The following is a 21,618-nucleotide window of genomic DNA, read 5'->3' on the forward strand; positions in this document are numbered from 1 at the left end:
AGAGGTGGAAATGTTTGTAGGCTAATTACTTTTTTAGAGTAATTTACCCATGGTTGCAGGGAGGCTGGAGCTGGAGTCAGGACTACTGCTAGGAGGTTACGGATACAGTCATCTAATCATGTACAGGTGATACAGTATGCTAGAGAAGTCTGATCTCAGAATGGAATATAAATACATGAATAAAATTTTTTTTTTTTTTTATAAAATGAATGAAAAATGTCATATACTCATTTAGGGTGGGGTTCTTCATTTAGGTGTAGCTACTTCTGCTTAAGTCTGTCTTCATTATGTTTCATCAAAAAATGTTACAGACCCGATCCAGGGGTCAAATTAAGATATTTGAAACAAGACAAAAATAAAATGAAAAATAAATAGGAAAGATAAAACAACTGTCAACAAAAAAGAAGCAAAATGGCTTCATGGTTGGACAAAGGCCAAAATAACTAACTAAACGAAACCTAATTTTACCCAAATAGTTTACTTAGCCTACTCTTTTTTTTTTTATTGAAAAAGAGAAAAAATACATTGTCTAATTTATAAACAAGAGAAAGGGGTACAGTACTGTAAATGTCCCCACAAAGATAGTAATACCAGTTATTTTTTAAACCCATAAATCACAGGACCTAGTTTTATGCCTCGACTTTTTATATGTTCAATAGGTGGCGGTAAAGTCCGAAAGGAGTTCCGTCAAACTAGGAGAAGAAGTAACTGCCTTGTGTTACATAAAAAAAATCCTGATAGTCGCTGTTGCTGGAATTGATACGATTCATAAATTCATGCTGCATACATAATATAATACTACATAAACTAATCGCTTATTAAATCAACTTATACAATTAAACCGGGGTTGTTTATCATATAAACTGATGTCTCGGACACGGTTTAAACGTCCTGTAACACGGAAGTTGACTTGAACTGACTCCCGATTCAGAAGTACGAAGTCTTCGTTTACAGGGTAACTACATTTTTTGTATATTATGTTGTCTACTATGTAAATATTATGTTTATTTGCCAAAACAATGCGTTTTACAAACTGTAGAAGACATCGTTTAATAATCTAACATTTTATCATTTTATTGGGAACATTGATTCTGACATGCTCCCATTTAAAGGGGTGGTTCGGGATTTTGGACATCGGACCTCATTTTCAAGTTAGCCTAGTTGTTATTCATCAGTGGAGACAGTTTTCAAAAAATTTCATCCAGTCCTTCCAGTTACATAGTTTGCCGATGCTAGGCTAGCGCGAATCAACGGTATAAGCTAGCCTGCCATTAAAAACAGTTTTACCCACTCCACAGTACACCAAAAGCAAATAAATTATAACGCCAGACTGTCGATGTAAATGTCTATTGAGAGAATAATGTTAGAAATCAAAGTAACTTACCGGTACTCTTACATCTCAATGATCGCATTACATTTACAGGAACTAGTTTCTCAGCAGCGGCGGAATTTTACTTTGCTCCGGTTAGTAGTACTGCGCCGAAAAGTAAACACAGAACAGAAGCGCGCACTACAGACGGGACGTCTAGCTAGCTAGTAGTAGCCATGAACAACGATATTGAAAAACATTTGATTGTAAACTAAGGAATTGGCAACATGGTGATTCGTTGTGCATTTCGAAATTGTAAAAATAAACCAAATAGATGGTCATGCAAAAAGTTTCCACAAATTTCCATTGAGAGACCCAGAAAGGAACCAACTGTGACTTCTTTCTGCTGGCTTGGACAACGAGACACCGGCAGAGACTATTAAAGGTGCGAATTTGTAGTGATTATTTTAGACCAGACGACTTTGAAAACCCCCATAATCGAAATGTTCATAAGTCACTGACAAGGAATACAGTTCCAGCCGTCTTTCCAGGTGCACCAACAGCAGATAACAAGGTAATAACTTTTGTTAGGCTACTATAGCTATCTATGAAGCTAGTCCCTTTCATAACAGATAGAATGACAATGACAACATTAGTGGAGGTAACGTAACATTACAGTTCAATTTCTGCCCTTTTAGCATCCATCTCGATTAGTTCTTCGTCTGTGTATTCCGGCTCATACATGTACGGTTCGTTGAATAAAACACATTTCTCGTCTCCAAAGTCTGAAACATTGGCATGGCTTTCAAACGTGGCCATAGTCCTGTGTTGATTTCTTAGTGAAATCTTACTCTTCTTACTCTGCTTCTGTAGTGATGAGTGTCAGCGGCAGGTAAATACACTTGCGTCATGTGGAGACTCTCTCGGTTGCCTAGGTAACTTAATATCACTCCGCCGCTGCTGTAGACTGTGCTAATAAATACAGGGAACAAAATGTAACTATTGCAATGCAATGAAAGGGTAGTTTGATTTCTAACATTATTCTCTCAACAGATATTTACATCGACAGTCTGGCGTTATCATTTATTTGATTTTGGTGTACTGTGGAGTGGGTAAAACAGTTTTTAATGGCAGGCTAGCTTATACCGTTGACTCGCGCTAGCCTAGCATCGGCGAACTATGCAACTGGAAGGACTGGATGAACATTTTTGAAAACTGTCTCCACTGATGAATAACAACTAGGCTAACTTGAAAATGAGGTCCGATGTCCAAAATCCTGAACCACCCCTTTAAGTTACACACATTTTAACGATTTTTCCCCTTTCTTAAACAAAAAATCTTAAACAAAAATATGCTTTGACAGAAAAAATATTGCAATGCAACGCATAATATAATAAATAATTATATTATTAATATAACATATTTGATAAACAATTCAAATAAATGATATCAGTAAAAGTGGTGTGTACTAACTGTACTTTATGACTACAGTAATAGGCAAATTCTAACACAAGAACATGAACAGAACATTACACTCATTTAATACTAAAAATAAATCAAATTAATTTATAAATAATCATAATTTATAAATAAAGAGAAAAAATTGATTTTGAGATTATTTATAAATTAATTTGATTTATTTGTAGTATTAAATTAATGTAATGTTCTGTGCATGTTCTTGTGTTAGAATGTTAGAAGATTGCATTTCTGCTCCTCAAGGAAAATGTATATATATTTATAGGCTCTTAATATGCTTTAAATAATTTTTCACTAGCTCTAGTAAAAAACACATGAATCAAAACCCCTTGGAAAAACTCTGATTTGAAACTTTTTTTGAAACTGATGTGAACTCTATTGCTTTTTCCCCCCTCAAAGGTGTCCTCTGCAATAATGGAAGGAGCCTCAAGTGATGCCACACTACAGACCTCTGTTGCTGCACAAGTTCCGTTCATACACCTCTGCACAGTTCTGGAGAAGATTCAAAAGACCAAACTCCGACCAGACAAAAGCAAAATCCTAAAGGAGTTTATAGATTCATGGAGGAATTTTCACGCAGCGCTTCACAAGGACAATTCCAACACCACAGATTCATTTTACGCAGCAATGCGTCTCTTTGTGCCTCAATTTGAACGAGAGCGAATGGCTTACGGTATAAAAGAGAACATGCTTGCCAAACTGTATATTGAGGTTTTAGGCTTACCTAAAAATGGACCGGAGGCAAACAAACTTCTAAATTACAGAGCTCCAACCACATCTCAAGGAGAATCAGGTGACTTTGCCCTTACAGCCTACTTTGTCCTGAAAAAAAGGTGTACAAGTCAGGGGAATTTAAGCATTAAGGAAGTCAACGACTTCTTGGATTCTGTAGCAGTCAACAATGCCAGCAAACAGAAGGATCAAGTGAAGAAAAGCCTTTTGCATCTGATAACTCAGAGCTCAGCTTTGGAACAGAAGTGGCTCATTCGAATGATCCTCAAGGACATGAAACTTGGCATTAGCAAGGAGACAATTCTTCAGGTTTTCCATCCAGATGCATCAGAACTCTACAATGTCACCACAGATCTGAATAAAGTGTGCCTACAACTTCATGATCCATCTGTGTCCCTCAGTGAGGTCTCCATTGAGCTGTTTTCTGCATTTAAACCAATGCTGGCTGCTGTCGCCAACATCAGACAGATAGAGAAGCAAATGGGCAACCGGCCATTCTATATTGAGACAAAGCTCGATGGTGAACGCATTCAGCTGCACAAAGCTGGAGATGTTTACAAATACTATACAAGGAACTCTTTTGAGTACACACAACAGTTTGGGGCCTCTCCACTAGAGGGCTCCCTCACACCATACATACACAATGTCTTCAAACCTCATGTGGTGAACTGCATACTGGATGGAGAGATGATGGCTTATAACCCTACAACTGAGACCTTCATGCAAAAGGGCAGTAAGTTTGATATTAAAAAGCTGATGGATGACTCTGATTTGCAAACCTGCTTTTGTGTATTTGATGTTTTGTTAGTGAACAATCAGAAGTTTGGAAATGAACCTCTCAAGAAGCGCTACGAAACTCTTGAGACTGTCTTCACCCCCATCAAAGGCCGTATCCAGCTGGTCAGTAAATCTGATGGCAAAACCATGCAAGAAGTAGTGAATTTCCTCAATGAAGCCATTGACAATCTGGAAGAGGGTATTATGATTAAGGATCCCATGTCCATCTACAAACCGGATAAACGTGGTGAAGGATGGCTGAAAATTAAGCCCGAATATGTGGACGGTCTGATGGATGAACTCGATCTGCTGATAGTGGGAGGCTACTGGGGTAAAGGCCGGAGAAGCGGGATGCTCTCTCATTTTCTCTGTGCGGTAGCAGAGGTGCCAAGTGCTGGGGAGAAGCCCACAGTATTCCACACCCTCTGCCGCATTGGATCAGGCTACACTTTGAAAGAACTGTACAATCTTGGTCTGAAGTTAGCCAAACATTGGAAAGTTTACAACAAAAATAATCCTCCAGCGGCCATCTTGTGTGGCACAGAAAAACCAGAGGTTTACATAGAACCACGCAACTCAGTCATCCTACAAGTCAAAGCGGCAGAGATCGTTTCTAGTGAGATGTATAAAACCAACTGCACATTGCGTTTCCCCAGAATAGAAAGAATCAGAGAAGACAAAGAGTGGCATCAGTGCATGACCTTGACCGAACTGAGTCAGTTTCGCTCCAGGGCTTCTGGAAAGCTGGCATCTAAACATCTGCACATCCAAGAGGACCAGCCTGAAAAAAAGAAGCGCAAATTCGTAGCCAAGCCCAAGAAGACCATCGGAGTCATTAGCCACTTTAAGTCCCAGGACTTATCAGCAGTTGCCAAAGAGACGGATATGTTTGAAGATGTTGAGTTTTGTGTGATAAATGGCGATGATGTACATTCCAAGGCAGAGCTTGAGAAAGGTGTTGCTCGTTGCGGAGGCATTGTTGTGCAGAACCCTGGAAAAGACACATACTGTGTGATAGCAGCTGTGCAGAACATGAGAGTGAAGAACCTCGTCTCTTCAGACCAGCATGATGTGGTGTGGGCTGCTTGGCTTCTGGAGTGTCTGGAAAATAAGCAGGTTATACCATGGCAACCACGTCACATGATCCATATGTCACCCTCCACAAGGGACCACTTCTCTAAAGAGTATGATCAGTATGGAGACAGTTATTACGTTGACACGGATGAACAGCAGCTGATGGAAGTCTTTGAAAGGATTGTCCCCACAGAAGCTAAATGTCCTTCTGTGGCTAAGATAGAAGCAGAGAATGCCTGGGATGACTTGCCCACTAGCATTTTTAGGCCTTACAGTGCATACTTTGACCGGTGTGCTGACTTAGAAGATCCAAAATCCATTATCCTGGGTACATGTTTGGACACACGGGCCTTAGAATTCCGATTCCATGCTGGTAAAGTTGTGGAAAAACTGAAAGAAGGAATCTCGCATGTCATCGTAGAAGGGGAGAGAAGGGCTCTGGACTTAAAGACACTGAGGCGACTTTATACTAAGAAGTTCAAAATTGTTCGGGAATCTTGGGTGACTGATTCCATCAAAGCAGGCCATGTAGAGGATGAGATCGACTACCTAATATAACGACGAAGACTGCTACACAAAATGTAAAAATATTGAAAGATTACAGCATTTTAGTACTAGGTGTCATAACATTACTGTTGCATTAAAGGTAACCATTACAATATTTTAAAAATAAACTAATGATGGGACTAAGCATCTTAATTTGAATTATGAGAAGTTTGTTAAAGCAAGAGTGTAATTTTGCTGCTGAAAAATGTGTATTTCGATGCCTTTTAAAGTTGTCTCTGATTTAAAACGCTATGTGAGACTAAGAAAAAGCACTGAGAAAAAGTTTTCAAGTGAAAACAAGAATAAACCTTTTTGGAGATAAATGACTTTATTTTTCTCATGTTGTGTTTTATTTTATTATTTTATTTAAATATAAACACCTAATGCTTAGGAATGTTGGCCTTTAAATGTTGCCCTTTAAATTACATAATAGTTACTGTTACATGTAAAAAAACATGTAATTAAATTTGATTATTAAAGAAGCATTCAGAATTTTAATTGAACCTGTCAAAAGTGTTTTTCTTGTACATTAACTTGACTCGTTACAGTCAGACAAATTGAGCTTCTGACAAGCTTGAAGTTCCATTTGAACAGCTTGTCAAGCACACCAAATGTATTGTGTGAGAGCTGTTACTTTCTAATTGTTTGGAATGTGAGTTACTGTAATGCTTCCAGAGATCTAATTTCCAGAGTGCTAATAGAATGATTGAGGCTTCACACACAAACACAGTCAACTGTGTGACTAGGTATTGGATTTAGGGAGGGGAATTGTTTACTGTTCCACAGACGTGTAACATTTTTGTGACATTGTGTTTTATGTATAGTCTAAAGGCCCGTTCACACCAGGGGCGTAACAATAACCGTACAAATTGTTCTAAATATAAAAGCATAACAGGTAACACTTTATAATAACTGTACGCTATTTATTGTTAGTTAAGCATTAGTAAACAGTTAATTAATAATTTAAAAATAACTAATAGACATTAATAAGTAGTTTATAAATACAGCTATTAATGCTTTATTCTTGATTTAAAGGCATATCTATAATGTGTTTAATAATTGTATTTTCATACTTTATTAATGATCAATTTATTATTTCTAAATGAAGTATTGCATTATTTACAAACCATTTATTTAGGACTCGTCAGTGGTTCATAAAATCACTTGGAAAGTGTAAGTAAATGATTAATAAACTATTTAATGTACATTCATACATCTTATTATTCAGACAGTAATAGTGTGTTAATAAATGGTTTATTAACATGTATTTGTACTGCAATTCAGGGTTAATTCAGGAGGTTATAAAGCATCTAGTTGTGGTCACTTAACTATTTTTGTGAGCTCATCTAAAGTGAGGAATAGTTATGCATGTATTTACAAAGGAGATTTAAAGGCTGTTAATATTTCTATGTTCTCTATCACTGTGTTGTGTTTGTTTCTTTTTTCTGTTTAGAAGATAAATGAGCCTTTAAATCTCATTTGTAAATGCTTTACAAGGCATAAATAGTCCTTACTTTAGATGCGCTCACAAAAATAGTTAACTGACCACTACTAAATGCTTTATAACTACCTGAATTTACTACATTTACTTATCTTATGAATCACTGACCATTCCTAAATCACTAGTTTGTAAATAATGCTATACTTCATTTATAAATTATAAATTGATCATTAATAAAGTATGACAACACAATTATTAAACACATTATATATATGCTTATAAATCAAGAATAATGTATAGCCGTATTTTATAAACTCCTTATTATTGGACATATAAACAATATGGTTGGAATCACTTTCAGAATTTTTTTGTTTTGTTTTGTTTTTTACAGCTCATGAACAATAAAAACATTGACAGCCAATCAGAATCCATCCTGCTTTAAGAGCTCAGGCATTTAAAGCAGCAGACAGCATAACTGAAGGGTGAGCTTAGAATAAACAGTACAATATTGTCTGCTGGTGTGGACGCTAATATAGTTATCATTCTTAGTGTGAACAGGCCTTTATAGTCTCTCTTAGCGATGCTCTTGTCTTATAGTTTAGAATTACTTGTCATATTGATATTATTAATTTAGCATTATCTGTAATATTATTCTTAACAAATGGACAAAATGTACACACGATGTCATCATAACACACCTGTACGTTTTTAAATAAACAAAGCAAAGTATAACGTTTTCAAAGTACTTGGGAATTGGTTGGGAACTCCTGGATTATGTTAGCCATAAACATCAATAACATCTTTAAAGGGATGGTTCACTCAAAAAAGGAAAATTGTCATCTAGTAAAATGTTAAAATAAAATGAGTATTTTGTGAGTATTGACTGGTTTTCTCAAGGTACAAAATAATGACTGAGAAAAAATGACTTTGATATCATTCTGAATCTATACAGATACTTTTTTTGAGCTTGATCATGCTATAATCACCTTCCTTTTTTATTGTGTGGAAAAGAGCAGCCCATATATTTTGCAGAATTTATCCTTTTGTGTTCCATGAAAAAAAAAAGTTTCAAGGGTGAGTGGACTCATTTTAAGGTGACCTGTCTTGTTAAGTCCTGTGCTACACTTGAAAATATGTTTCTTTTCATTTTTAGATTCTAGATTAATTTTGAAAATGAAAAACTCCCAGGCCTGGTTTCACAGACACTACTTAGATTAAGCCAGGAGTAGGCCTTAGTTAAATTAGGACATTTAAGTAGCTTGTATAATACGTGCCTTACAAAAAAGAAAGAGAAAGAAAAATACCTTACTGGGGTGCATCTTGAGACAAAACAGTTATAAGATCAGTGCAAGTTCTTTCAGTTAAGACAGCTCAAACATGCATTTTAGTCTAGGACTAAGCCTTGTCTGTGAAACTGGGCAGTAGTGCTTTAATGGCTTTTAAATGGAGGGACATTGTCTCATTAATTAAAAAGTCACAGAATGGTGTAGAGATCAACAATTAGTAAATAAACCTCACTGACAGATTTCTGTAAAGACAAATAAAGACAAACTATAATAAAGAACTGGGAAACATACATTTTTGTGGTTGCCAAAGTTAAAATGAAAAAGAAATTCTCTTTGTGTGTGTGTGTGTGTGTGTGTGTGTGTGTGTGTGTGTGTGTGTGTGTGTGTGTGTGTGTGTGTGTGTGTGTGTGTGTGTGTGTGTGTGTGTGTGTGTGTGTGTGTGTGTGTGTGTGTGTGTGTGTGTGTGTGTGTGTGTGTTACAAAATCTTGTAACAACAAGATTTTTTGTTTGTGTGTGTTTTTGTATATGTGTGTGTGAAAGACACTCTTGGACACACACACACACATACTGTATATCCTGGGCTTTGAGTGTGAAATCACCCTGCCGTGCTGATCTAGGGAGAGTGATGCACACTAACGCATCTTGTTGTTACAGGGTTTGGACAAGAAAAGCAAGGACATTGGAATGCAATATGAATCTGACCGAAGATGTGTCAGAGTGCCTGCTAGGTGGTGTGCCCACTGTTGAAAGCTTCCTGTATGGAAAATGTCAGGTAATTATCATGGGTTTATAACAATAGCTTGACTGCAACGATAGAAGTTGGTCACTGATATTGTTTAGAATACAGGACTAGCAATATTTCAGTCAGGACCACTATCGTCAAATACAATTGACAATTATTTAGCATACAGTTTGGATTGGCGGTATGGTTTCATTCTGGCCGAGAACTCCCTGCGCATCCATGCAGCCTAGCGTGGATAAGAGCAGGGAGAGAAGCAATAAACAGAACAGAACAGAACAGAAACCATGTGAATGTATGCAGATATAATTAATTCAAGATGTTAAAGTACAACATAATTTGAGAATTTATTCTGATTCAAGTGGAATCAGAATGCCAAATCCTGCCTGGACGAGAGGGTAATTCATTCCTGAGAAACGCGATAGCTGCTGATAATACTGAAGGAGCTTATATATGTGTACAGTGATAGGTGTCGTATTCCTATAGATAGACGTGCAAGCTTGACTAACGTGACCTGCTGACTGATGCTACACTTTTATTGAAATCAGGGTTTTGGTAAGATTAGGTCACCGATTTGTGTTTTTTGTTTATGATGTCCATTTTCTGTTCTTCAAGAGGAAAGCAGCTCATGTTTTCTTGCTAATCTCTCTTTGAGCAGTGAAGTCTAGTAATTTAGCAGCAGTAATTGTTTATACTAGAAAAAAGAGGATACATTACCCTGGGGCTTGCTAGAAATTTAGAGGTTGGAAATGGCAGCATGCATTTGACAAAAAATACATTCCTCCCCATTGAGAGCCAGAAGACTTTACTCAAAAATGGTAGATTTGCCTTGCAAATGAGTGTGCCTTCCCTCTGGACTCAAGTTAGTTTAGAGCCACTGGTCCAGGCTCTACTATTCTATAACCACTCAAAAATTCTGGATGTCCAATGCTTCAAAATATTTTTACAGGCCTGAAAGTCTAACACTGCAGATACTTTTTTTATCGGGATGGGATTTTCATCAGTCAGTATTTTCAAGGAAGATACTATGATGTCAAAAGCAATTAGTCTTTAATTGGACAGAGTTATTGGACTGTTGTTAATCATGTATGGAGTGACAATTTTTTTTAGGCAACCCTCATTACCCACCATTCTAATTTCTCCTGAATTAATTGGTGTCCTTGGACACTGCATGTCATGTATGTCCAACTGGCTTAATGCAGCAATGTGTCCTGCCAGTTGTTTTTATACATATAATGTTATCCTGTTGTCTGGAGCCATTGGTCTTTTTCAGAGGAAACAGTAATGCTTGGTTGTTATTAAGATGAGAATAGTTACTGATGAAAGAAACATAGTGATGATGATGGTGATGATGATACATTATTGTTGTGGCTGGTAATAATCTCTTCAAAATGAAAAGGAAACGGAACAGGAAACAAGAATATTGTAGTGAGAAAGGACGGGTGGAAATGCATCCATCATAACATTACATTCTTAAACATGAGTCATGCTGTATAATTTGAGAGTCTGGTGAATTATAGCCTTGCTTAGTGTGTTTGCTCAGCTTGAATACTATTGTCGTTTTAATGCCACGATCTCAGCACACATACGCACACCCGCTGTGGAAGTGACTTTTTCTAATGTATGAATGAAGTTTGCATGTCTCAGATTCCCAGCCTAAAATCCTCTAAATGAGTGTGATACTGCTCATATTCAGATAAGGAATTCAGTCTGAGTATTTTTCACCGTCTGTTTCCTGTCTCAGGAGAAGGGAGGATAAATCCAAATACTGGGGATTATATGTTGTCTTTGACCTGCTTCTGAATCTTTGCTTTGAAGTGATGAAACATTTTGAAAAGGGTTGTGGAGAAAAGAGAGGATTTACCTTGCACTTCTGTAAGGGCATGTTTTGATCTAAATGTCTTTGCATGAAATCCTTGTTAAGAATGTTCTGTATTGCTTTAAGGCCTGTGCCTGGTGTCATTTTCTCCTTTTTATCATAATGGCATAATTGTGTACAAGCATATGTATGTACATAGGCCTATGTATAAAACTGATATAAAAATAGACACCATCTAAAAGCTTATTTTGGAGAGACATTTCTTCAGTCTTTCATTTCTGGGTTGTGTAATGTATCTGATTACAGTTTGATTACAGCAAATAAAGCCTCAGAGTGCTTCATGGTGGGCGAAAAATAATCCTCACAATCCTATTGATTTTGCTCATTTTGAATGAGCTCTCAGGGGGTTTCAAGTAATGATGTCTGATCAAATGTAATGATGACTGTGAATAAATAATGCCAATGCATCCCCCAAAGTTGTTTTGCTTCAAGTCAGTCAGTTTGGTTTCTTTACAGGAAACCTATTAATTATAAGTTTTAGTTTCCCTGCAGTTGATGTAGACGGAATGCCTCTGACCTTGTATGTGAATTGTGTGCCCTTCAGATAACAGCCTCAGGTGTGCTGAAAGATGGCACCTCTGCTTCCCACACTCCTGACCTCATCACTATGGCCTTACACCAGTTGTGTATGAATTTACCAAGTACAAAACACGTTGCAGTGTATCAATTTAATTGCAATGCATGGCTTTCAGAATTTATAATATTGAAAAGTGTTGTGATATCACTCATTGTCATAAACTCTGTGACCTTGCGAATGGTTATTTAAATTTTCAATCCTGGTCCTGGGGACCCTCTGTTCTCCACATTTGGTGTGTGTCTCAATTCAGCAATTCAGTTCAGTTCAGAGCTTTCGCCTAACAAGCTGATGATCTGAATCAGGTGTGGGAAATAGGGGAGACATACACAATGTGCTGAGCTGTGGGTCCCCAGGACCAGGATTGAAAACCACTAGATGACATAAAAAGAGCAAAACAAAGCAAAGTTGAAAACAGTTGTTAGTGTGTGACCTCATGTAGCTGACAAATAGTGGTGGAATGAGGAAGAGGAAAATCCCTAATTGCTACTTTAAAGTGAAATACAGGTCTTAATTGTAGCTTGACTTATAATCGTTAATGACCAGAAATAACAAATAGAGTAAAAAAAAAAACCCACTGTGTTCAAGAAGCCTCTTGAGAATGTGGAGTGTTTTCGTGCAAGCCTGTTTTCTTTCCTACCTCGTTTACATTTTTTTTTTTAGACTTAATATAGACTTATTTCTGTAAAACACTGTAAAACACTCCAACCATGCATTGTAAATATGTGTATAGAAAATAAAACGCACAGAGATTACTTTTCATTTTTATTGCATGTAATTTTAATAATTTGTGTCAGGTCAATACACATTAGGCACATGCTTTTTTCGTTTTCTTTTGTTTTCCTCGTATTTAGCATTCCGCTTTCTCTTCACAACATCAAACCTCGTGCTGCTGATTAGAGAATAAAGGAGATGAAAGGGCAAATGCATTTTGCAAGCATGAACACATATGCCGTGATTAGACAACTCAAAGTGTCAAGCTTTGGGTCATTACATGCTGTGTGAGTCTGTGTTTGTCAATTTATGCAAATGTGACAGGTTCACACACTACCATATGGCTGTCTACAAAAAATGCTAACCACCACCAAGTAAAAATGAAAAAGGGGTGTAGCAAAAAAGATTGTTTGGTCTATACATTTCACACGTAAATAGTTAATTAGGGGGCTGTTTACAAACAAGTAATTTGGTTTCACTAATAATTTAATGTTTATTATATTATTTTCACTTATTTATTTTATTTATTTATTTTCATCTTGCAAATTGAACTGAATTTAAAGATATAGGTCACCTACACCCAGAACATTGTTAGACATGACATGGACAAAACAAACACTGACACTTTTTTCAAGAAACATGTGTGTGCGTGTGTGTGTGTGTGTGTGTGTGTGTGTGTGTGTGTGTGTGTGTCTGTGTGTGTGCGTGTGTGTGTGTGTGTGTGTGTGTGCGTGTGTGTGTGTGTGTGTGTGTGTGTGTGTGTGTGTGTTTGTGTGTGTGTGTGTGGTTGTGAAGTCACAGAGCGAAAGATAGTCTTATAGGTTTGGGATGACATGAGGGTAAATAACTGTATTTTCATTTTTGGGTGAACTATCCCTTTAAGAAAATATGTTTGCTCATATACTGCTCATAAAATATTTTATTTTTACTATTTTCATAAACACGATAAGTTTATGAACTATGGCCTGGTTTCACAGACAGGGTTTAGATTAACCCAGGATTAGGCCTTATTTCAACTAAGACATTTTAGTAGCTTTTATAAATGTTCCTGAGGAAAAAAAAAAAAAAAAACATTATATACTGGCGCATCTTGAGAAAAAACAATGTTTTATCCTAAATATCCTAAAATATGTCAGTGCAAGTTGCTTTCAGTTAAGTCAAACATGCATTTTATTCTGGGATTAGGTTTAAACTCTGTGAAACCGGGCATTCATCCATTATTATGTAGTTATGCAATTCAAGAGTTGGTCTACCTTTTTGTAAATAATTGCTCACATTGTTTTTTGTCATATCTGAGAATGTGCTTCATGTGGTAGGCCTATCATCTAGTTTTACAGTGGAAAAGCTTATGTGCAGCTGTTCAACCTGTTGATGTAAACATTATAGAGTAGATTAACGTGATGATTTTTAGGTCTTATTTTCTTGTACACCAACCATGTCATCTCTTGCAATTATTTATTAGTTCAGCCTATATGAACAGTTTGCAAATTGGCCCGGTAGCTTTGATGGATCAATCACATTGCATGAGCTGACGCAAATGACCCTGCTCTCTCAGAACTCTTTCAAAACGAACATGGCGGCAACTTAACATTTGGCCAAAATGACTGTGGATCATTTCGCGAGAAAAGATCCCACCTTGTCGGACCGAAGAGGCGAAATTCGGCGAGTTAAAACGAGGAGTCCTTGCGCTTTTCACCAGAAAGCCCTGAATCAGAGCGAACGGCCAGACAGTGGCTTTTCCGTGTTATAGCGGCTCTGCGCAAAAGGGGAGAGCGGAACCCATGACAGACGAGCAGGGAGAGACATGTTGCTACAGATAACTGGGTTTTTCTCCGGAGAAGCACGGGGAGAGGGGATTCGACAATGAAAGCAGTAATCCCCCTGAACACAGCAACTGATCGGGAATTGCAGTTAATCGCGGAGGTGAGCCATGACCGCTCGCTAGCCATCGTTTAGTGGTCAAAACTCAAGACAGACCTCCCGTCAATGACTATTGTGGCAGAAAAGCCCCCACGGTGGAGTCAGCCAGCGCTGCGCTTTCCCAAAATATGACCAGCGGTGCTTGGAAGTGTCGGCAGCGAGATGACGGCTTAAAAATTTGGTGTGCTCCCCGCGAGAACGAGAAGCCATTCACCGACTCCGAGAGGGCCCAGCGATGGCGATTGTCCTTAGCGTCCCTCTTATTTCTAACCGTTCTACTTTCTGATCATCTGTGGTTCTGCGCCGCGGCCAAACTGACAAGGACCCGAGACAAGTTAGCATCAATGGACATGAGCGCAAACCACAGACCCGACCTCCCTTCAACACACAGCAGCCTCAGAAGAAACGAAGATGCTATTTTTGTAGTCAATTCTACCAAACCTTTGTGGCAACTAGAAACTTGCCTCCCGGATAGTTTGTCTGAATACTGCTTCACTTTTGTCGACGCTGACCACTTGTGCAGGGGCCTTTCGGAAACGGAGGGGACTCGGTGGTTGAACATAAGCGATTTGTACCTTTCCTTTTGTAATTCGTACTCTCTTATGGATTTGCTTTACGGATCATTAAGTCCGGACAATTTGAACTGCAGCCTTGACGCGATCATGGACGGCGACCAAAACAGATGCAGTCAGTGCGTTCAGGCATACCAGCGTTATGACCTGCACGCGCAGGAGAAATATGAGGAATTTGAGATGATGGCAGACAAATACGAGACGGATGTGTACTCAGTAAGGACGTGCATGGAAGAATGCAAGGTAAGGTTGTATTATCTGGATCTCTCGCATTTCCTTGAATAGAGTTGGGGTTTCGTTCTCAGTCGTCATGGTAACTGGTGACAGTAACATGCTGATGTTTTAGTGGGGGAAAAGTGCTTTTCATATTGTAGGCTTCTATATTTTTTCCGCATTTCGCATCATTTGGAAAAGCCAACTTTGCATTTTGAGGGGGATGAAAATCAGACAGGCATTTAAACTTTCCCTTCCTCGTGCCTCCATTTATTCATTGCTGTTCAGCGTGATCAACGCAAAATCTATGGTTTTGGTTTAAGCTTACGGAGGAAATTAAATGTCGCTGCAGATCCAAGGTTACTGTGTCAATGCACACAACGCTGCAAAGCCAATCTTTCGACGTGTGTGCGTCATTCTACAGCGCGCAGGTGCCCGCGCGGCGTCTCTCTGAACTGAATATAGAGCTGCTCCGCCAGGTGTTCATTCACGTCCACCACTGAGTACATTTCAATAACGCTAATAGAGCACCGGCGCTTTCTCAGATAATCTATCACAAGAGTCTTTTCCCTCGCTCATTGGTCTTGTTTGCACAGCACTCTGCGCGCGCTGCAACAGGGTGCCCTCTTAACCGTCACAAACTTGACATTAAGGTTAATTTTCGAGCTCCCGCTGTCATCTTAAATTGATTAGGTTACTCCTGGGCGACGAAAAAATGGCCCAGTGTTTAGCTCCCGTGTGCTGATAAGCGATCTTACCATATTCTTTACGTTTGTATTGCTGCGTGTAATTAATGTTCAAACATTTACCCAGAGCTTAAATGAAGGAGGCACAGATAAGCTGGCGAAAAAGTGGGTGGCGTGTTTTGCTTATTCACTGGTTCATTTGGCAAAGGACTCGATTCTCGCTCACAGCACCGACGCGCTTGAAGTCTGTGTTGCTGGGCTGTTCGCTGTCCGTGGTGCTGAAACACGCTTAGTCGTGTTACTGACCAACTATAATAATGGCGACGTGCCTTTTGATGCAGGGGACATATTTAATTGTTACATAAGCAGTTTGAATTTTACTACATGCCAATGAAGATTATGTCAATAGACGTTTGCATCTGTAATAGCTGCTGCTGTCCTACAAAAGTAATTCACTTCTGTATTTCTAAAGTTGCTCATGAAATTATGCTAAAGAATGTGTGGGCTATTTTCAACCAATACAACAACAATAATAATATTAATATTAAGAATGTAACCTGTATCAACACAACTCGATAAAGGACAGAGAGGCTGTGTGCTTATTTTAACCTTTTGATGAGTTACATTTGAACACCCGTGTGTGCTGTTTTATTTTCCTTCTTTTTTGTTTAAATTTCTCACTAAAGTGACAGCCAAAGAATTGATATTCAGAAACGTCCCAAATGAATAATCTCTCTGCAACAGCCTCCATACAGAACAATTATTTCTATAAAATGATTGCAAAGTATTGGTTGAGGATATAAATTCTAGCCAGTAACCACAAATCAGTCTTTTGTTTCGCATTGTTTTTTTCTTCTGTGCATGTAAGTGTTCATTATTTCTGGCCTGGCTGAAGATATTGAGTCATTATAAGGCATTTATTTTGTGTCTTTGTATTGCATTAATGTTGAATGCATTTTAAACAAATCAATGGCTTTTGAAATGAAAATGATGTATGAATTGAGGTAGAATATTTTGACTGTTGCATTTTCTCACACATTTCTCAAGCCTGATAAACTACTTGCGAGTGTGAATGAAGGCCGTAATGCAGAGGGAGTTGGCAGGAGTCAGTCAGAGCCTCTGGCAAGCAGCTGCAAGGGATAGCCAGTCCCAGCTGTGATTAAGCGGCGAGATATAGAGACAGAAAGCAAGACAGAGCGAGACTGAGAGGATGGGTAATCACTGTGACACACGGCGTCTCTGACAGCCGGATCAGCCTTCAGGTTGATTTAATTCGGCATCTTCCTTGCACGGTATTGGAGTGTGGGAGACACTGTTGCATTTGCCTGTGTGTATATGCTTGTATTGTGTGTAAATGTGCTAAATATTCAGTACAATTGACATTATAAATAGGTAAGAAACAAATGAACGGATAGAGGGGGGTAATGATTAGAGAAACAAACTAAGAAGGTTTTACCCAATAGTGTGCTATTCTTAGCTACTGTATTGAGCTCTGCACAGTTGCACTAAATGTTACAGCTAGGCTGTTCTGTGACAAAGCATTTACATCACGGATGACATGGACAACAGTTAGTGTCCCGAAGAACAAAAGTTGACACTACAGTGCGTTCACTTAGGTGAAGTATTCAATTAATCATTAAAAATGTTAAGTATGAGAAGTTCGCTTTGTTAGTTCCCTTGACTTTTCCATGCACTGTGATTCAAAATAATTGGATTCTAAGGGTTCACATCTGCTGTTTCTTTCCATAGCGAGTTAAAAATGTTCTGGCCTCATTACATTTCAATTGGAAATGTAGAAGAAAACCACCTAATATAGTATGTGAATATTTGATGTAGATCTTTGCTTTTGTCTGATTGGCTCTTATGTGCAATGAGGTGCTTGTGGTATGGAATTGATCGCTATTTGGATGAAACCCTATTTTCTGAGAATAGATAAGACAAGTCTTACATTCCTCTAAGAGCATAGATAGTGTTGGTACATCAGGCAGGGTTTGATCCCGCAAGGGTTTGGCACAATTGCTTGTTCATCTCCTCCAAGTTATCTCAGTTTTGGGACATGTCTTTATCACCCTTCTGTCTGTTTCACACACTCTTCTTTTCTCTCAACATTGCAATACAATATGAACAGTTATTCATAAACTGGTCTCTCCACACAGATTTCGACATTTCCCTTTGTGTATATCCTCTATCCAGTATTGCTGAATTAAATGAAAAGCTCACCCAAAAAGTAATAATTATGTCATAATTTTCTCACTGTAAAGTCGTTTACAAACACATCTGGCTTTCCTATTATTTTGAAGATATTTTAAAGTATGTTGGACGGAATCAAATGCAGACAACATTTTCATTCTTTAGGGTGGACTTATTCATTCACCAGGGTGCTTTTTATTAACTCATTTGTTTTAACCAACTGTAAGTGGATTCAGAATGTGCATGTTACTGAGGAGTGGGATCAGAGAATCTGAAATGCAAATGGCACAAAAGAGAAGCCCCTATGTTGTTATCATGTTTATGAAGGGATGTTTTTTTTCTCCCCGCTTAAGCGCACAGTGCCCCTCTGTCTCATTAATGCTATCACTGCTCACTGTGTATGGAAGAGCAACTGCACTCCTTTTTGTGTTATTTAAACATGGCTTTTATTAGTGTTGGCCAACAGAAGATGACTATCAAAAAAGGCTGTTTCTAGGAGGGGTTTTCTTTATCCAAATCCTGGCATGAAACACTAAAACTGGTATAAAACCAGCGTTACAGAGGACAGGCAAAACATTGCTTTGTCGATGATTAAATTTGCCCATAAAGGTGAAAAATTAAAAATGTCTTCTGCCACTTAGAGGATAATAATTTGTGCCCAATAATTTGTATTAGTGAAATAACCCTCATTGAAAAAAATAAGTAACAATTGTGTAATGTTACAGATAAGACAACTTTAGGTCAGAATCTGGTGTTTTTCAATGCTAGTCTTAGGTTCTGGTAAACTGAACAATTAGACCCTACCAACAGCAGTCTGATCACATAACCTAATAATCAGGTGTCTATACTGCTCAAATCAGAATATAATACACCAGTCCACTGTATTTTAAATAATAATACAATTTATGTATTAATGTTAAAGACAGACAGAATTAATTACAGATCTGTTACTATTATACTACACATTTATCATAATGTGTAGGTATATATTACCCTCAAAAACAAAGGCATTTTAGACTTTACATGTCTTTGATCTTTTGCAGGGAGGTCATAAAAAAAAAAAGAAGTTCTATTAAAATGTCCAGGATATTCAATCCCTCATTCCCACATGAATAAATCTGTACATTCTACCCCAAAAAATAAAAAATAAAAAATAATCTGAGAGTAGAAATGAGGTGTAATTAGAAGTAAAATTAACAAGAAATGGAACACTATAGGCCTTTTTGCACATGCAATAAAGAAATAAAGGGAGAAAGAGTGATTGTGACTGTGTGTTTTTAGTCTTTAACTATGCACACAAATTGCCAGACACAAAGGATTCAGCAACTTCCCATTCATTTCAAGCTTTGCATAATCGGGCTCTTTTTTTAATCATCCTAGTGGGCGGCGTCCAGCTTATCAGGTTGAATAGTTATCCCCCTTTCTATAGATACACCTCCATGGTGTTTGCAACCTTTTGTCCACGGTCAAGAATAGTGTAGTATATTATTTACTATTATTGTATAATTTATATTTACCCCATCAATGCACATTATTTGAGCTCTTTAAATGTCATAGTGTACTGCATTAATAAATATGCCGTTCAGATGAACTCCTGGATCAGAGGATCAGACCTCCTGAAACTCCTATTCACTTAAATAAAGCAGCGGATTGGATGGGATTAGAGGGATGGGTGGAGCCAAGAGGTTGAAGCTGTGGCTTGGGTCAGGTCTCCATGGTAGCATTAGAATGCTGAGCATGTTTGCTTATTCATAAAAGCCGGCCGTGGGCTGCTGCAGCCTTAGTGAGGGACACAACCGTGACCAAGGTCAGTGTCCCAGAGCTCTATCACTTCACTGCCACTGCAAAGGGGTCTGTAATAATGTGCCAGACCAACACGCACATGCTTACACCAATGGAGACATATTTTGTAAAAGATTATTTGCATAATTTTTGATAGATTTAGAAATTGATATTTACTCTAGTAACCCATGTTCTGTGTTTTCTTGAAATAAAGACTGATTGTAGCACATGCTTGCATCTTGAGTCTCGTGATGAAGGTCAGAACACCTCTCTATGGGTCATCATTACCTTTGAAGATAGGTTGCCAAGGAGACTGTACAGCGGCTTAATGAGTCAACGTGTGTTTTACGTAATTCAACAATAAGAGTTTTGGAGACTTAATACAGATTCACCTTCTGTAATCCTCAAGGAAGGACACTAAATAACCTCAGAGAAGCCACACTTCCACCTGTCCATCCAAGGCTGTGGTTCCTCATTGGGTATCCATAATTCGTAATCAGTACATTGTTTCAGAGGAAACATATAAACAGATATAGACTGACAGTATAGTTCACCTAAAGTGAAAATCCCATCATAATTTTACTCACCGTGTTCTCGTTCCAAACCTGTATGACTTTATTTCTTCTGCAGAACACAAAGCAATATATTTGAAAGAATGTTTTTGTCCATACATTAAAAGTCAATGGGGTCCAAAATTTGGCCACTTTAACTCTATAAAGCCTCTAAACTATAACCATGATGGAAACTGTGCTCAAAAACCTGTTGTACACAATCTTCTACATGGCTTCTGCACTATGATTAATAGTTTATACTTGTTTTAGTAAGTTAAAGGTCTTTTAGTATAATTCAAAAAATATCCCCCTTCAGGTCGTGGTCTTTTTCCTGTGAAATTTGTATTGATTTTTATAAAGTAAATATATTAATAACTTTTATAATAACTTTTATGTATTTCAAAATTAACATTCACGTCAGGGGAAATTCGGGGGAATGTGACGTACTTTTGTACAAGCCTCTCCCACGATTGTTGACTGACTCTGCAGTTTTAGCGTGAGCTAATACAGTCCGCCATTGTTTCGACGCCGGACCAGCTGTATACAAGAATGTCTTCTAAGGTGTTGAGGTGTTTTGTTGTTGGATGTAAGAATGAACATAGCACTCTTCATTTACTCTTGTTGTTACTCGAGGATGGATCTGTACCAACTGTTCGTGATCCAGCTTACAGTCTCCGGAGCGATAGGCCTAACGTTACTGATCAGTGATCACGGCAAAAATGAAAGTGAGAGTGCGCACTTTATTACAGTTCATCTGAGTCCCCTGAAAAGGTGTGTATATAATTGTTTACTGTTAGTTGTAACGAGTGTTTTGTGTAATTCACTGTGTATGATGATAATGAGAGAGAGAGTTTATGGTTAAGACTTTAATGCACATATTTTAATGCACATACTTCTTATACTGTGTTTACTCAGATCTTACAGTGATTTTCTGGAGTAAAATTGACGCTTCATCTTTTGTGTGATGTTCAATAAACTTAATGGAACTCATCAGTATATTTTTGGACGGTGCATTTTTCTCAGCCCCAAAAAGTGACAGTTTAAACATGCTGTAAAAACGATCTGTTGGGTATTTTGAACTAAATATTCAAATACACACTCTGGGGACATCAGAGATTTATTTTATATCTTGTGAAAAGGGGCAAAATAGGTGCCC

The 21,618-nt window shown here is 37.9% G+C and overlaps 2 protein-coding genes across 2 annotated transcripts in view; both read left to right on the forward strand.

The window, feature by feature from the left end:
- The first annotated feature begins 638 nt into the window (after positions 1 to 638).
- On the forward strand, positions 639 to 6,833 carry lig4 (ligase IV, DNA, ATP-dependent). The gene is made up of 2 exons (XM_079615025.1): positions 639 to 955; positions 3,185 to 6,833. Exon 2 carries the CDS (start codon positions 3,200 to 3,202, stop codon positions 5,924 to 5,926), a length of 2,727 nt encoding a protein of 908 aa, XP_079471151.1. The 5' UTR covers positions 639 to 955; positions 3,185 to 3,199; the 3' UTR covers positions 5,927 to 6,833.
- A 7,763-nt stretch (positions 6,834 to 14,596) lies between these two features.
- nalf1a (NALCN channel auxiliary factor 1a) overlaps positions 14,597 to 21,618 on the forward strand; it is a gene marked incomplete at its 5' end in the record, with an annotated part of 96,729 nt that continues 89,707 nt past the window's right edge. Inside the window, one exon of the mRNA XM_079614692.1 lies at positions 14,597 to 15,283. Within this exon, the coding sequence (XP_079470818.1) occupies positions 14,597 to 15,283 (687 nt within the window). The remainder of the gene's footprint in view (positions 15,284 to 21,618) is intronic.

The sequence above is a fragment of the Phoxinus phoxinus genome (assembly GCF_949152265.1).
Source record: "Phoxinus phoxinus genome assembly, chromosome: 6".
In the NCBI taxonomy this organism is placed as follows: Eukaryota; Metazoa; Chordata; class Actinopteri; order Cypriniformes; family Leuciscidae; genus Phoxinus; species Phoxinus phoxinus.

Coding starts and splice junctions, on each gene's coding strand:
- lig4 (XM_079615025.1), top strand. CDS start 3,200: ATGGAAGGAGCCTCAAGTGATGCCACACTACAGACCTCTGTTGCTGCA.